Source organism: Gymnoscopelus microlampas (genome assembly GCF_963454915.1).
Source record: "Gymnoscopelus microlampas genome assembly, chromosome: 8".
Taxonomy (NCBI): domain Eukaryota; kingdom Metazoa; phylum Chordata; class Actinopteri; order Myctophiformes; family Myctophidae; genus Gymnoscopelus; species Gymnoscopelus microlampas.
The window spans coordinates 18,449,216-18,467,271 of NC_139945.1; the positions used below are offsets into that span (position 1 = coordinate 18,449,216).

The 18,056-nt window shown below is 40.5% G+C and overlaps 1 protein-coding gene across 4 annotated transcripts in view; it reads right to left on the reverse strand.

Annotated features, from left to right (window-relative positions):
- The window catches only part of ryr1b (ryanodine receptor 1b (skeletal)), a 148,858-nt gene that overhangs the window by 119,619 nt on the left and 11,183 nt on the right, over positions 1–18,056 (reverse strand). For all 4 annotated transcript variants that reach the window (XM_084064376.1, XM_084064374.1, XM_084064375.1 and 1 more), the window contains exons 2-3: positions 4,840–4,959; positions 4,275–4,376 (exon numbers count right to left, since the gene is read on the reverse strand). In XM_084064376.1, the coding sequence (XP_083920502.1) occupies positions 4,275–4,376; positions 4,840–4,959 (222 nt within the window). The remainder of the gene's footprint in view (positions 1–4,274; positions 4,377–4,839; positions 4,960–18,056) is intronic.

Below are 18,056 nucleotides of genomic sequence, written 5' to 3' on the forward strand. Positions count from 1 at the left end.
AAGGGGTATAGTCCACCAAAAGTCCATCCCCCCACCTTCTGAGAGCCTGTGACGTCCCTGTTCAAGGTTGGGACGGACAGACGGATGGACGGATGGATGTACATGCAACCTGAAAACATAATGCTGCTGTGTACGGCTAACCGGCGGCGGAGGCATAACAAATAATTGCATCCTTTCACCAAACATCACAATGTACTACAGAGAACACAGATGCAACACAGACATCCCTCCTACCTTTTCTCAACATCCAGAGAAGTTTTAGATGAGGAAAAACAAAAATACTGTTGTAGATACAGATCAATTTTATGAAACAAATCAACTAGCCCTGCCATCAGGTAGTACAGGGTAATACTTCAACTTCTCCAATATGATAGCTATATTATTTTGAGGGATATCAGAGACTCCGTATCAACATATGAACGATGCATCTATCACAAATCCAAAGGAAAGCATCAGAGTAATGAAATCACCTCCTCTCTATGTCTCTGTTACGTTCTGTTTCATCGACCCTCATAGCAACTGTGTGTCTCTTTCAGAATAGAATGGTTTGGTTTATAATCTCTTTTTGAACATGATAATAATAACATTTATTTACAGTAACCTGCCTTTCAGAAGTTTGCATGTTATATGTGTCTGATATTTACATGATTTCTACAAAAAAAGAAATAGAGGTAGTGGTAAATTAATAGTTATGTTAATTAACTACGTTTAAAGAAAATTTGACAATATGGACATATATTTCTGTTTAGTCAAAGAATATGGTTTAGTCAAACAATATGTCACTCTTTGAGTCCTCATGTCCACAGTATGCTAATCATAGAGCCTGTAGAGGGTTAACTGCTGATAAAACCTGTAGGTTATAGGGTTAAGTAATGATAAATCATGTAGGCTATAGAGTTAACTAAAGATGAAAAACCCATACGCTATAGGGTTAACTAATGATAAAACCTATAGGCTACAGGGTTAGCTATTGATAACACATTTTGGTTATAGGGTTAACTAATTATAAAACCTGTAGGTTATAGGGTTAAATAATGATAAAACAACCTGTAGGCTAAAGAGTTAAGTAATGATAAATCCTCTCGGCTATAGGGTGAACAGTATGATAATGAATAAAACCTGTAGACTATAGGGTTAAGTACACCTAATCTATTGGGATCAACCAACTGTGTGTGGGGCAGGTATGTAAGTGGGAAGCACTCATCTATTAACCCTTATCCACATTAGCAGTAGGCTCAGCTGGGACAGGTGCGTGTGTGTGTGTGTGTGTGTGTGTGTGTGTGTGTGTTGGGGGGGGGGGGGGTTTCGGGGTGTTGGGTTTCCCCTACTTGACGCAGGCAGTAGGGACTCTCCACTGGGCTACATGCCATGCTATTCTCATCCACAGCCACAGTCAGTGGAAAAGGCCAGACTTGCTCCTATAGCGCCACAGGGCTCCATGATTAAAGCCAGGAGCTGCTGAACAAGCCCCGATGTCTGATTTTGGAGAGCGGCCAGCTCTGACTTTAAAAGTCTATTGCACCTTAACGGACCTTCACCATAATGGTTTTGTAGGGTTAGTGTAATAAAAATGAGAGCTAGCTGAGGTTTGAGGTTTGTGCTGTGGTACAGTTTTGAGGCAAAAAACGTGAAGAAAAGCGTACTGGAAATGAAAATGAGTGAAGAACGTAAATTAAAAGCCAGAGGATTGAAATAAAAAAACGTCAACAAGGTGGAAAACCATGCTACAGGAATGTACAGCGTTGCACACAATGATATGAACCATGGGTTATGAAACTACATGAATACATACATTTGTATTCTGCAATGTTCTATTGTGCACTGCAAAATAGTCTGCAGCATGGACTAACTAAAAAACAAAGTAAAAAGAAGAACACATTTAACTGCCTCCACAGATAATTAACGGTAATTATACCGTTACAGCTCAGCGACTAATGGATGGAGCTGTCTGCTTGAAGGCTCACGGGGATCCCAGTGGTGACGTGATAGAAATGAGTGACAGGAGTCACTGTCAGCGCTGAATCAGCGCCAAATGTGATAGTATTGTTGTTGGGCTGCTGTGAAACGGCTGTCCGCACTTTGTTCACTCAATTCAGCTTCATCATCAACAACCACAATCATTTATTGTCAAATTGTCTATCATCACGCTTGACAATCACTCTCCTTTTTTGATTTTTTTCCCCAATTTATTTGTTTATAAATGTTAATTCCTCTATTCCCTTGTTACTGCTAACTCATACAGTCCGATATACGTAACGTCTTTCTTTTCATCTGACAGTGAGGACTTTCACTGGGAGGATCTAACGCATGCAGAGGAACACGCTATTCTTCCAAGTTCCACACCCCAGTGAACAGACCGATGTGTATAGCAGTGCAACCAAAGACATTGCCCTCCCGTGGACATGGCCAGCCGTGGCTATCAAACCTCTAGTCTCTGCGGTGGATTGCTGGAACTTTACCCCTGTGTCTCTCACTTGCCGATCACTCTTCATGATATTGTTTCTTTCCTCTGTCTCTCATGTTTACATTTGTATCTAAGTGCTAATGGTAGAGCACTTTTATACATTCTTTGTATGAAAGGTTTCACAATTATAAACTGCTTACATATTTTTAAAGGACTTGTGAATGACCCAATTTTTCATTGAAGCAGACAGAACAGGAGCGATGGAGGTTTGTACAGATGGGTTGGTTGGTTGGCCTACTGGTTGGATTAAGGACACACGCTACAGGATAATGAGACACATTATGTAGAGACATACCCATTTGTCCAAATCAACCTGTTCGTCAAGATAGCGGAAAGGGAAAAAAAAGGAATATTGACAAAACAGCAGGTATGGAAAAGCCACGAATAACTTGCCCATCTATAGCAAAGTTATAGGAAACCTTCACCGATTTTCAACCAAAATCTCATTGTTTTGATGTGAGGAAATCGATAATTTAGTGTGGCAAAAGATATGAAGGGGCGGCATAGCTGAATGGTGAGAGAGCATACCTCGGGAACTACAGTCCCCAGTTGTCCCAGGTCTGATTTCAGGCCTGACCAGCAATGTGTCAAATATGACTGGTCGAAGTGTCCTTGAGCAAGACACATAACCCCTAACTGCTCCGCAGTATATAATATTATTATTATTATTAATGTTTTCTGTATATTTCTTTGGCATTTCAGGTCATTGAGTGTATAGAATGAAATGCCATAGGATATTTTTTTTATTGATCCCCTCAAATAAGAACAATGGGTTGGAAATTGGCTACGTTTTTCTTTTAATTAACAACAACTTGACTTGCTCTATTTCTTGTCTTTCTTGTCTCGTCTGTACCTGCACGCAGGTTTTCCCTCCAACCCAACAGGACAGCAGCTGAAAGGAGGTTCATTTGTGCAATGAGCTGCTGTAGTGTTTGTGTTGGAAAGAAAGCCTGCATAATACACAAGTCTCCAAAACACTGGTGTACTTACTGTTCAGGTGGATGAGTCACTGCTAACGGGGACGGATGTGAGACTCTTCCTGTAAACGTGACTACTAATCTATAGCAGTGATTTTCCACCTTTTTATTTATTTAAATACCTCCAGTTTGATATGCATTAGGTTACGGATTTGATACGATTTGTATCTCTGGGACCCCAATGTAAAATGTGTTAAACTCTAAGCGTGTACGAATGACATTTCTACACTCTCAGAATTACAGACCAGATGGTTTTTAATCTGCTGACCTATAATCATGAATCATTATTGATTTTAACATTATTTAACAAGCCCTATTAACTTTCATTGTATCGCCTCTAGCCCTGTTTGACATTTTGTTTTCTCACAACCGTATGCTATCTAGTTCTAGTCTGTTTAGGTAGCCCAGTGACAATATGGCTGCAATTCCATTCATTCCATGCCTTTTAATGCCTTATGAAAAAAGCACTTTGAAATGCTAAACTTGCGTCTGCCTAGTGGATGTTCTAATATTACAGTATCCATCCAGTGTTGATTATAGATCAGCCAACATGACTCATATGTGTGAACATTTATTAATGTAAATAAAACACCATCCAGCTCCACCACTATTCCAATTTCCAACCACACTGAAAACAATGAAACAAGTGATTTGTCAGGTTTCAAAAGGGTATTTCTTTTTTATCAGCTTGAATTAGTTCAAAATAAGATAAACGAAAGAGAGCTACTATAATTTGGAGTCAGGCAAAATAGCAATGACAATTAAGACACAATTAGTTAACAACTGGTTAATAAACAATACATTTTCAGCACATTGATTTTATTGGCCCCTACCTCCATCAAATCCATGGTGTTGGCGAGCATCTCCTGCAGGGCTCGGACCGACAGAGACTGTTCCAGGATGAACGCACAAATGGCCAGGTCTGGAGGCACATTCTGACAACGCACAATACACACATTTTATTCATGCAGATGCTGATCTAAAACTGAATTTATACTCATTTGTTGAAAATAACTGATCTTTGAAAATGAGATAATTCACACACACAGTCACACACGTGTGTGTGTGTGTGTGTGTGTGTGTGTGTGTGTGTGTGTGTGTGTGTGTGTGTGTGTGTGTGTGTGTGTGTGTGTGTGTGTGTGTGCACGCACGCATGCGTGGTGAGTGGTGTTTATTTATTTATCTACTGTATCTGTTTATCGCTGTTGTCGGGCAGAAACCTCATATCTCCAAGTTTTAAATGTTTATGTTTTTTATTAATTAATGCGAGCTTGTAGATCGGCTATTTTCACTATTTTATTTTTATCTTTAATAATAATAAAAAAGGAGCAGTTTTGAACATACTGTACAAGGTTTCCACCCAACAGCAACGATACACAATATTCTCTCATACTGTACCTGTGCATTGGAGGTGGTTTCCAGAAAACACAGGCGGTTTCCAAAGCCCTCGCAGGAAAGACATAGTTTGATCTGTTCCTTCAGCACGGAGGCAGTGCACTGTAGAACCACCTGATCATCCTGGAAACAAATCATAAAAAAGATACATCAGACTTATGGACACCGGCTTATTTGGTACTTAAAGACAACTTTACAAAAACTGAACAACTTCATTTAAAAGCAAAAGAAAGGAAAGAACGAAAAAGAAGAAAAGAAACTAAACAACAGATAAAAGGTGGGTTTTGAGAGTGGTTTTAAAAGAAGAGAGCAACCCTTTCTCTTTGATGCGAGTTGGGAGAGAGTTCCATACAAAGAAGGCAGCAACTGAGAAAGCCCTGTCTGTCACCCCAGGTTCAATGCTTGATCCTGGGGATTTCTAGGAGGTTGGCATCCCCGGACCTGAGGGAGCTGGAGGGGACATGATGGTGGAGGAGGCCAGAGAGGTAAGGGGACCAAGGTTGTTGGTACGTATGTATGCACAACCCGCACGCGCGCACACACACACGCACACGCACACACACACACACACACACGCACACGCACACGCACACGCACACGCACACGCACACGCACACGCACACCTGGTCATCCTGTAGGCCTACTTAACCGACAAATACACACACACGCACACACACAAACACAGTGTATGATAGAACCACTAGGTCAGCGGTTCCCAAACTTATTTAGCTGTGCACCCCTTGCTACCTCCTGACCTAGATGACGCACCCCCCCCCTATTTATTAGTAAAATAACACCATAGAACCGCCATAGGCTTTTCAGGTCACGCACCCCCTGGTGGGCGCTCGCGCACCACAAGGGGTGCACGCACCACAGTTTGGGAACCCCTGCACTAGGTCATACTGTATACACACAGATACACGCACACACGTGGGAACGCACGCACGCACGGACTCACGCACTCAGGGTCAGGGAGAAACATCTGTGCAACTTCCACTGCTCAATGACAGCGAAAGTACCGAAATAATCAAAATGATTGACCAATATTGATAGGCTATGTTTTCATGGTGTGTGGTAACTCATCTAACAGAACACCGCCACACGGCAGCTTGACCTTTCTCTGTTCGAATCAGTACTGGTCAAACAGATAAAGGTCAAGCCTAACAGGTAAGATATATTCTAGCGGCGCTCATTATATGGTACTTTCCAGTATAGAGTACCTAGACACAGGATCTGACCCAAATTTTGACGTGATGGTCAAGATTCAATTTATCCCCTGAGCAAGCAGGCACGCTCTATTAAAAGCTCTATTAAAATTGCACAGGAAACCGGGTTCAAATCCACGGGAGAAGAGGAAAGTACATAGTGCAGCTTTACATTAACACTCAGGATTTTAAGGTGTAGCTTCCTCTTGTAACACTTCCTCACAATAGAGGGTCAGGCACTACAAAGGCCCCAGACAGGTCAGAGCAACAGAATGCTAAGAGAGTAATTTGTGGCCCATCAGAGACTGATGTAAGTGTAACGATAAACACCCCCCTCCCCCCCCCATTTGAACCCACACCTGACACCCTGCATTCCCAGCTGCTACTTGTCCTCAACTATTATCTCTTAACTTGACTGACTGACTTCCCTTCTCCTTTCCCCACCCCACCCCCATGCCCCTCCAGCTCTGTTTATGTTACAGTACAACTATTTCTATTACTCCAAAACCTATATCTGCTTTGTTTCCTCCTCCGTTTAACAACACCGTTTAGATTAACCTGTACTCTTTCGCACGACCGTGTCGCAACATATCGATTTTCAAGCTAACATGGCTACTCAGTGTCTTATGATCAAATGCATTTACCTTACTATTTGTTATTATTCTTAAATTCTTTCTTTTGCTATTGTTATTGTTGCTACAACGTTGAGCAACCAAAATCAAATCATTTCAGCTCTTCTGTACTCGTGTATAAGATGTAACAAATACAAATATACACAGCACATCTTGAAATCTTGACTTGTATACTGTATGTTTCAAGTGGCCATATTCCTATCATTCATTCCAATCAGTTTTATTTCATTATTTTATTTCATCAGTTTTATTTCATTATTTATTCATCATTTCATTTTAGAAAATGTGTATTATACGTGTCATGTGTTATGTCTGATGGGTTCCATGCAAGCAAGTAGAATTATTTACTACTCAACCAAGAGTGTCAAGTCTAACACCCCCCCCCACACACACACACACACACACACACACACACACACACACACACACACACACACACACACACACACACACACACACACACACACACACACACACACACACACACACACACACACACACACACACACACACACACACACACACACACGTGCTGTCTCGTGTACATGATCATTACCTAAAGGTTGTGAATGAGAGTGCAGTGCAGGACTTTGTGTGCACATTACAGCAGCACACACATAACAGGGTGGAAAGTGATGCCGGGTCGCTGACCTCATAGCACTCATAACTCCCTCTATCATCCCCTCTCTCTCTCTCTTTCTCTCTGTCTTCTCCCGTCTCCCCCTCCCTCTCTCTCTCCTTCCCTCTCTCTCGCTCTCTGTACCCAGAGGCCTCTGCTGCCTTTCCTTTGGCTCAAGCATGTCCCACCTCTCTTCCTTGAGTCAGGGCTATCATTTATCTCTCCGCAGCCTAGAAACGTCTCTGCTTGTCCTGCATGTCCCCTTGTTCTCTGGGAAAGTGGGGCAACGTGCCCGGTCCTCTCTCTGCCTTCACTCTGGCCCACAAGAAACGATACTACTTGCAACTGAAATAACGAGAAACCACAGAATACTATGCATCACATCACATCACAAAAACACCATCAATAACGGACAATAGTATACTAGAGTACACAACCTATATAATAGCCTCGAATACTTACAATCACAGTGTCATTACAGTATACTTTACGCATTTATTTAAGGGACAGGTACTGTAAACATGCCTGATTTAGCTAGAAGCGAATTTCCGTCCATAGTCGCACATATATCCACAATAACAACATGACAAAAACAGAAAATACAACATACAACATACAATATACAACTGCCTACAAATAAATAAAAAATATATACCATAAGCCTACTTCCAGTATAGAGTACCTAGACACAGGATCTGACCGGTACTGTGACCTCTCTCTTGCTTATAGATATTCTGTACTTGGTAAAGTCAAGATGACAAGAATATGACTGTGATTTTAGTGTAATTTATATGTATGCAGCATTTATATTATATTTGTTATTAGTGTCCATATGTCCTCTGAAACAAAGGGGTTTAAAGTGAGTTCTTACTTCACTTGTTCCTTAAGCTTGTATAGTATTTATTTTTGTGTAAAACACTTTTTTATGTATTTTATAAATAAAGCAATTTTAAGCTGAAGATGATGGCCAATGTTGATAATAATTGAATAAATAAATAAATAATAATATTGTGTCGTATATCGATATTGTGAGCCCAATATCGTGTACCATATTGTGTCGTGAAATTAGTGTATCGGCACACCCCTACTATGTAACTGAAACAACAAGAAACACCACACAATACTATGTAACTGAAACAATGAGAAACACCACACAATACTATGTAACTGAAACAATGAGAAACACCACACAATACTATGTAACTGAAACAACAAGAAACACCACACAATACTATGTAACTGAAACAATGAGAAACACCACACAATACTATGTAACTGAAACAACGAGAAACACCACACAATACTATGCAACTGAAACAATGAGAAACACCACACAATACTATGTAACTGAAAGCAAAGCAAAGTTTGTTGTTTACCCAGGGGGTCGGACTAAGTACGAAACTTGTTTCCAGCCGGACCCTGCATGGAAGCCTTGCTCAAGGGCTATTCAGCGGTGATTCATGATTGATGTGATGAATTGGGGAATCGAACTAGGGACCTTCAGGTATCAAGGCCGCCCCTCTAACCACTAGGCCACCGCTGCCACAACAACAACAAACACCACACAATACTATGCAACTGAAACAACAACAAACACCACACAATACTATGCAACTGAAACAACAACAAACACCACACAATACTATGCAACTGAAACAATGAGAAACACCACACAATACTATGTAACTGAAACAATGAGAAACACCACACAATACTATGTAACTGAAACAACAGGAAACACCACACAATACTATGTAACTGAAACAACGACAAACACCACACAATACTATGTAACTGAAACAACGAGAAACACCACACAATACTATGCAACTGAAACAACAGGAAACACCACACAATACTATGTAACTGAAACAACGAGAAACACCACACAATACTATGTAACTGAAACAACAACAAACACCACACAATACTATGTAACTGAAACAACAACAAACACCACACAATACTATGCAACTGAAACAATGAGAAACACCACACAATACTATGTAACTGAAACAATGAGAAACACCACACAATACTATGTAACTGAAACAATGAGAAACACCACACAATACTATGTAACTGAAACAACGAGAAACACCACACAATACTATGTAACTGAAACAATGAGAAACACCACACAATACTATGTAACTGAAACAACAAGAAACACCACACAATACTATGTAACTGAAACAACAAGAAACACCACACAATACTATGCAACTGAAACAACGAGAAACACCACACAATACTATGTAACTGAAACAACAACAAACACCACACAATACTATGTAACTGAAACAATGAGAAACACCACACAATACTATGTAACTGAAACAACGAGAAACACCACACAATACTATGTAACTGAAACAATGAGAAACACCACACAATACTATGTAACTGAAACAACGAGAAACACCACACAATACTATGTAACTGAAACAATGAGAAACACCACACAATACTATGTAACTGAAACAACGAGAAACACCACACAATACTATGCAACTGAAACAATGAGAAACACCACACAATACTATGTAACTGAAACAACGAGAAACACCACACAATACTATGCAACTGAAACAATGAGAAACACCACACAATACTATGTAACTGAAACAATGAGAAACACCACACAATACTATGTAACTGAAACAACAACAAACACCACACAATACTATGTAACTGAAACAACAACAAACACCACACAATACTATGTAACTGAAACAACGAGAAAACATCACACAATACTATGCAACTGAAACAACGAGAAAACATCACACAATACTATGTAACTGAAACAACGAGAAAACATCACACAATACTATGCAACTGAAACAACAACAAACATCACACAATACTATGTAACTGAAACAACAACAAACACCACACAATACTATGTAACTGAAACAACAACAAACACCACACAATACTATGTAACTGAAACAACAACAAACACCACACAATGCTATGTATGTAACTGAAACAACGAGAAAACACCACACCATACTATGTAACTGTAACAACTAGAAACACCACAATAATACTATGCAACTGAAACAATGAAACAACCACATCCTAAATCTCTCCAGCATAATTCTTTGTATCTCTCTTTTTTTTTTAAAACAACTTTATTTATATATTTTTTGTTATATGTATGTATAACATGGGGATAACAATCATCACAGTGTTGTGACTAAGCTGCTCCTCTCATCCCACCCACGACCAAGGCACAGCACAGGAGCAAACACAAAATCTTCACACAAAGCAAACAGACAAAAAACAAACAAGTGGCACAGTACATTTATCTATCTGTCCATCTATATGATATATATACGTGTATATACTGTATATCACAAAATCTCTGTCTTTGTAAGTTTGTGTAGTCTGTTCTGGGCATAACTCGGGCGCCATACTGCATCATTCCCGAGTAGACTGGGGCCGATTTATAATTGTGGTAACGGGCAACACACTGGGTACTCTGACAATGGGTACAGCGAGTACTCTGACAGCAGCTACAACGGGTGATAATCAGGAGGGGCAATTCCCAACTTGCATCATTCCAGATTTACATTGTTCCTGACTTGCATGCATGGTCCCCAAGTAGGCCGGTACCAATGCCGACCATTACCATACACACACAGGAGTATGGTTATGATCAGTATTTCTATGGTCAGCGATCTGTCAGTTTCTCTTGAAAGGAAGTGTGGCCAGTCTGTCATTCATCTATGACATAGGGCAAGGTTTCAGCACAAGCCGACAGCCATTGACCTACATTATTATACAATTTTATAGTTAAATATTTAAATAAATATACACAATGTGTGAAAAAAGGTACTTCCTTGGACTACTGGCACAAGAAATCCAGCACTGGTAGTTCCAGCAGTTTCCATGGTCAACCCCCTGACAGTCAAACAAACAGACAGGGGCGAAAACAACATAATCTCACCGCTTGCCTTCGGCCTGGCAGAGATAACATCACCAAGAACACTATCAACAAAGTTACAGTGGCAGAGAGAGAGAGAGAGAGAGAGAGAGAGAGAGAGAGAGAGAGAGAGAGAGAGAGATCTCCTGTCTCAGTTGCATTATGCAACCTTAAAAAGCAAAACAAAAACAATACAGGAACAATAGCTCCCAACAATGTGCAACCCTATTTTTCACTGCTTCCTCGCGACTGACTGAATGCAGACCGAGACTGTTCTAAAAGCAGTGAACGGCTGTAGTTAAGCCGGCTGCCATGTCGTGGCGGGGTGATAATAAGAATCTAAATCGGGCTGAATTGGGCTGAACGAGGCTGAACTGGGCTGTTTGTCGGCTGTGTTTTGAGGACAGTGAGAACAGAGTCATGGAGCGGCCCCCGATAAGGAGATGGGCCTGGGGCTTGAGGGGGGCTAAAAGAGGGACACAGTGACTCACTGCTCTGAGACGAACTCGACGATCGGATGACACTTGCAGGCCTGTAGACCAAACGATACACGTTGCATTGCATCACATGACTCCATCTTGTTCATAAGCATATCTACACACAACCGACACAGTCTCACATGCAGACTGCTGTTGGCTGCAGTTAAAAGTCCCTCGACAGTTAAACCACTTTAACCCTAGTGTCCCTATTCTGGGCATGATGTCATAATAGGCGTACAATCAGCCAAAACCGGCTAAAATAACTGATCTACAAGCTCAGCTTGTAGATTGGCTATTTTAGGTGTAAAGGGAAAAAGGAGGGGGCCAAGTACAGACCCCTGGGGCGCCCTGACCAACATAGAATATAGGGTTTAATATAAGTGGTTTAAGACAGGACAGAGGGATCTCACAGTTTCTCATTTAGAATTTGGGCCAATTTTCAGTTGAAAATACATCTGTCATGTCAAGCAAAAGCCCTAAGAGTGGTTCTCAAGTCTGGTCCAGCAGGAATACCACTGCTAGCTTTCATCTACCTGTTGTCCCAGGTTTAAATAAGTCTCCAGACAGTGACAAAGCTAGAATGGAAACCAGCAGGTCTCCCTGTGCCTGAAGCACTGAGCTAGGATAGTTATATTCATCCTGACACTGCCAACACAACGATAGACCTTCCTGGTGTTTAATACTATAAGCTCTTGGCCCTGTATACTAATGACACCATTTTGAGAGGGCATTTGGTACAAGCTGTAGTAGGGTCTAGAGGTGGACAAAACTTTGGTTGTGTTCATGGTTTGTAAACATTGGCAGGTGAAGACATTTTTGGCCCCATTTGAAAACCAACCAAGTTATAACAACTCACAGACAAGTATATATTCAACACAAGCTGTAATTAATTACTGGTATTAAATGCTTAGTAGTGAAATATGGTAGCTTTAACTACATACATTTAAGTTGTTATAGTCAGTGGTAAATGAAGTACTTGAGTCAAAGCATAAGAGATACTCCTGGTCAAATATTACTCAACTACAAGTGAAAGTTGCTCAGTACTCTAGTTAAAAAGTACTAGAGTACCGGTACTTGCTTTTAAAAATACTGAAGTATTCAAAAGTACATATTACAAAGTACATCTTTTTAATATCAATGCCTTGCTGTATTAACAAAATACATAGCTAGATTAACCAAAATAAATAATTTTCCAGAAATATCAATAATAGTGAAAATAGCAGATCTACAAGCCCACAACGCGTCGCATTGTTACGCCTTGGGCCTCATTCACTAAGCTGTTTGTAAATGTCCGACAATATCAGTGTGTAAAGGTGTGTGTATATACTATATATCTCATAAATCAAATCTGACGTGCGATTCATGAAAGGGTGTGCAGAGCCTTGATTTGTGCGGATCACAGCTGTATCTCTTGATGAATCCCCGGCTGTACGGAAATCACAGGCGGGCTCCCGTGTGCCTCGTTTACATTGTTCCACGCCCCATTAAAGACCATAAATGACAACCGGTCAGACGTAAGCCATCATCGCTCGGCAAAATTAACTGATCTACATGCTTAGTTACAACTCGTCACGGCGCACCACTTTGTTATAGCTACAGTAGATACAGTACGTGTATTTTGGCAAGCAAGTTCCTCACGCAATGGTTCCACTGAACATTAATAAAGTTGGCCTATACACTCATGTGTAATGAGAATAAGATGTTTACAAAGTTTAACCTCACAACCAAAGGCTAATAAAACTTGGAAAGGATATAATAAGCCCCTTGTGCAATTGCTCGCTCACCTTTGCAGAGGTAAAAAAGATGATACTGGAATCCGCCGATATATATCGGATACATCCGATACATATTTATTGATTACTGAGGGGAACCTGTCCTTTGGATGAATATATCTTATCCACTGTCCTACATCGGAATTGGAAATGGAGTAGTGGACACAGCTAGATTTCATCCATACTGTATCCTCGTCAGATGGTAAGATAGTCCAATACGCAAAACTGTGGCACACTTGCAGAAATGGCAAACACACTGAGGGACAATAATTCAACTCAAAAGTAGTCAAAGTAAATACAAATCGGTTGAATTTGCATCATGTCTATAATCCAAGCAATAGATGGGTTGACATCTTCTTTCTTTTCTTTTATGTGATGACAAATGTTGGGCACATTTTATTTGAGGTTTGGCAGTATTGTAATTGATTTTGCATGAAGAATAAGGCATTCTAATGACATAAACACAAGCTTTGATCCCATATAAGACTGCTCCCGAGCAGACGTGAGTTTAAGTCAAGTACAATATTTGTCTTCGAAATGTAGTGGAGTAAAAGTATCCAAAAATACAAATACTCAAGTTAAGTAGGCTACAAATGCAGATAAAAATGTAAAGTGTAAATGTACTTCATTACTTTCCACCACTTAGTATAAGTCTGTACGTATATCTGGTAATTCTTGTAAAATATGGAAGCTTTAAACACATACATTTAAGTTGTTATACTTCACAATGGCAGCTTGTTAAAATTGCTGGAATTACATAAGATTCTGCTGCCAAATATAGACCTTGTCAGTGGAATTGCGTTGCTAGGGAACAGTTTGGGTCTAGTCATTTTTATGTCCTGTTATCTACTGCATATTCACAAACACTGCAAGAAATAAACTGGGACCCATTATGTTGTCAAGTGTGAAAAGGTAGAGGATCAATTTAAGCCAGGTAAAGGTAATTAAGACTAAGTGACCGATGGCTTCACAATTCATAGTTAGGAACCGAAAGAACCCTTAACGGATCTGTACCTCCGAGAATGTACAAATGTACATCCAGTAAAATTAACACTGAGGATTTTGCAGTGTAGATATGGGTCCCAGAGATCAATAATAATTATTATTACTATTAATAATAATAATAATCATCATCATCAAATGGGGGTCTGTGGCATAATGCATATCAAACTGGGAGTCTGAAATGAAAAAGGTTGAGAATCACTGATCTGGAGGAATAATTACATAATGTTATGTGGAGAGTATATGCAAAACAGACAACGAATGACTCGAATGCTTGATTTATAGTCTGTCGTACAATGGCCGAGAATAGCAGCTCTACAAGCTCACAACGGGTCGTGATGCAATGCGCTGTGAGCTAGTAGATTGGCTATTTTCAGTGTGCGACACCAGCACGCAACTAAGTATAAATCAGGTTTAAAGTGCAGAGTAACTGTAAAGTGTATGGAGCAGATAAGAGTACGAACATCATCCCCCTCTGAACACGTGAAAAGCTTGGGGAGGAGACCTGACAAACCTCACAAACCCGGGGGGCTTAACTCACCCTCATAGTAATAGAAGCAGCTTACAAGACTCATAACATGGTGGGGGCCTCCCACTTGATTCTCAGCCATCCACAACTATTGTATAACGTGCTAATTTTATTACACAGACAAGACAATGTAAAGCAGTCTGCAGGCAGGGGACGCCAGGATGTGTTGGATATCACAGAAGAAGAACCACTGACCCAGTGAACTTGTTGTACCTGGGTGTCGGACAAGGTTCTACAGTGTTTAGTGCTGTTAATGCTCCCATCAAGTTGGCAGGTGTAGCTTAACAGCTGCACCTCATTAGAAGTTGGCATTTCTGTGCAGAGCAAATCAGAGTGTTTGTAAACAAACTACTAGGCCGCTGCCCTGTTGGGCACAGGTCTACTCGGGAATGATGCAAGTCGGGAACAATGCAAGCTGTGAATGCATGCCCCACCCTGTGCAATACCCGTTCTACCCATTGTCAGAGTAGCCGTCTGTCTGTCTGTCTGTCTGTGTACCTTTTGGGGCCATACATGTAGATCTCTTTATCTGTGGGTTTGTCAACCTGTGGATATTTACAATAAAAACATATATTTCTAATACTCAACAATAATGTCATAAGTGTTTTATTGTTGTTCCAAAAAATACGGTTAATGGATAATACTGCCCCAATGCGACGCTGCCAGCGTTATCCACCCAGAAGTCTTTTTTGTTATTGTGGTGATATCATAATGATTCGACGTACGGTACATAAAATGCACTAGACAGTACCGTCTATTCTAAATCTTAGATTACAATTCAACTTTTTGTTTATCTGTGTGCTGTAAGTGTGACTTTGACGCCTGTTTCACTGTGAAGTGTAAGTCAATGAGAAGACTATTTTGGATCAGCAATCGTTAATCAACAGAGGAAATACAGAAGATATTTCACCAATGTTTGGAGCTACGATCAATCAAGGCAAAGTAACTAACTACACAACATCTCAGCATCTCTCTGAGCGAATTTCTAGCTCCAATATTTCTTCTATTTCATGTTTATAGTGTGTTACTTATTTAGTGTACTAGCCACATAATATTGTGATGTGGGTTTATTAACCCCTTTTGTGCTCTCACTCTCTCTCCCCCTCTCTCTCTAATTTGTGTTCATGTCTGAGTTAAATGAACACTCAGGACTTCACAGTGTAAAGCCCCTGACTTTTGGCCTGATGCCACGAGTGTTGCTGATGCGGGCCAATCCTCCTCCTGTCTGGGACATCGATCAGACGAGGACTGCAGACACAGACAAAGCAAAGGGATAGCACCTTGTTGGCTGTGTGGGGGCGGAGAAGACAGATGGTGCTGATGGAAAACACGCAACGGGAAAGAGGGGAGATTTCCCTCTCCGGAGCAGGTTTTAATACAGGAGACAGGTGAACAAGAACATCTCAGACAAACTAAAACATGCGACACAAGACAATGACTCAACAAGAACAAGATCTATACTATAGATCTTGTTCTTGTTGAGTGAAGTAGTGTCTAGAATCTAGACACTATAGATTCTATAGTGTCTAGATTCTAGACACTACTTCAATGAGACAAAGGTCTGTGACCGTGACAGGTGTAGCATCTTGTTCGAGGATATTTAGACAAGATGGACACAATGGCTATAGTAGGGACAGAACCTGTGACGTTAAATTACACCGACCACACACAGGTCTACCCTGAGCAAAAATCTAACCGTGGCACTAAGAGCATAACATCAAAACCACTACAACACCAGTGGTTATTTAATACACACGAACGGTCACGTTAGGCCGGTAATGACTGGTTTTGGCTATTTTATGATATGATTGAGGCCAGAAAATCTAATTCCCTCTGGACATCCGGGCTAGTAAAAAAAAAAGAAGAGAAGTAATCATCATTTTCACTGCAAATCAGTCTCTCTCTCTCTCTCTCTCTCTCTCTCTCTCTCTCTCTCTCTCTCTCTCTCTCTCTCTCTCTCTCTCTCTCTCTCTCTCTCTCTCTCTCTCTCTCTCTCTCTCTCTCTCTCTCTCTCTCTCTCTCTCTCTCTCTCTCTCTCTCTCTCTCTCTCTCTCTCTCTCTCTCTCTCTCTCTCTCTCTCTCTCTCTCTCTCTCTCTCTCTCTCTCTCTCTCTCTCTCTCGACACACTTTCACACGAGAGGGCGATACACAGCATTACGAAGATGGAGTGATTTGGCACGTATGAGAAGTTCCATGTGGAACAAGGTCATATGCAGGCTGTGTGATGCCAATTTGGCCTAAGACAAATCAACAACCATTGCACACACATTTGAAGATGAAGCATCCAACAGAGATGCCTAAACAGACTTAACAAGAGCTGTCAATACCGTTCACGTTCTTGTGATGAGAAGTGTGCGGCTGAAACCACGGAGCTAATCACAAAGATTATATTCAAAGATATGCACAAATATTCACGATTTTTCAAAAAATAGCCAAAGTATAACATTTGCAGCTAAAATCTAAAATGACACAGATGAGTTCCCGGATAGAATGGGTTAAACTGCCTCAAAAGATAATTAGTAAATTCATCAACCAAACATTCCTAGACAGTGACACAACAAACATGCTGCTAATGACCCATGTGATGAAGAGAACCCCTCACTCAAAAACTAATTTGTGCCATACTCAATAAGCCTACTTAACAAGCAGGGTGGGAATTAAGGGTAAATATTTAGGCCAGCGCAATAAGGACTGTGCAATATGAAATAACCTTGGACTTAGATTATGCAATGACAATTATCCTATTGTGTATCTGTATTATATTATATCGTTTTGTTAAGTAATGAAATTGTGATCTTTTAGAGATACACGTTTGTTCAGTTGGCAGCATCGGAATTTGAATACATTCTATTCCAACTACTGTACATGCATGAAACGATACTGAAAGAAACCTGAAAGAAACATATATGTAGAGACATAAATGTAGAGTATACAGTATATTTCCTGATCTTTAATCCAGGAAACCGGAAAGCATCAGTGTCATTTTAAGATTTCTTTGGCTATTCAAAAATAGCAGATATACAAGCTCATAGCGCGGCACAGAGTTCC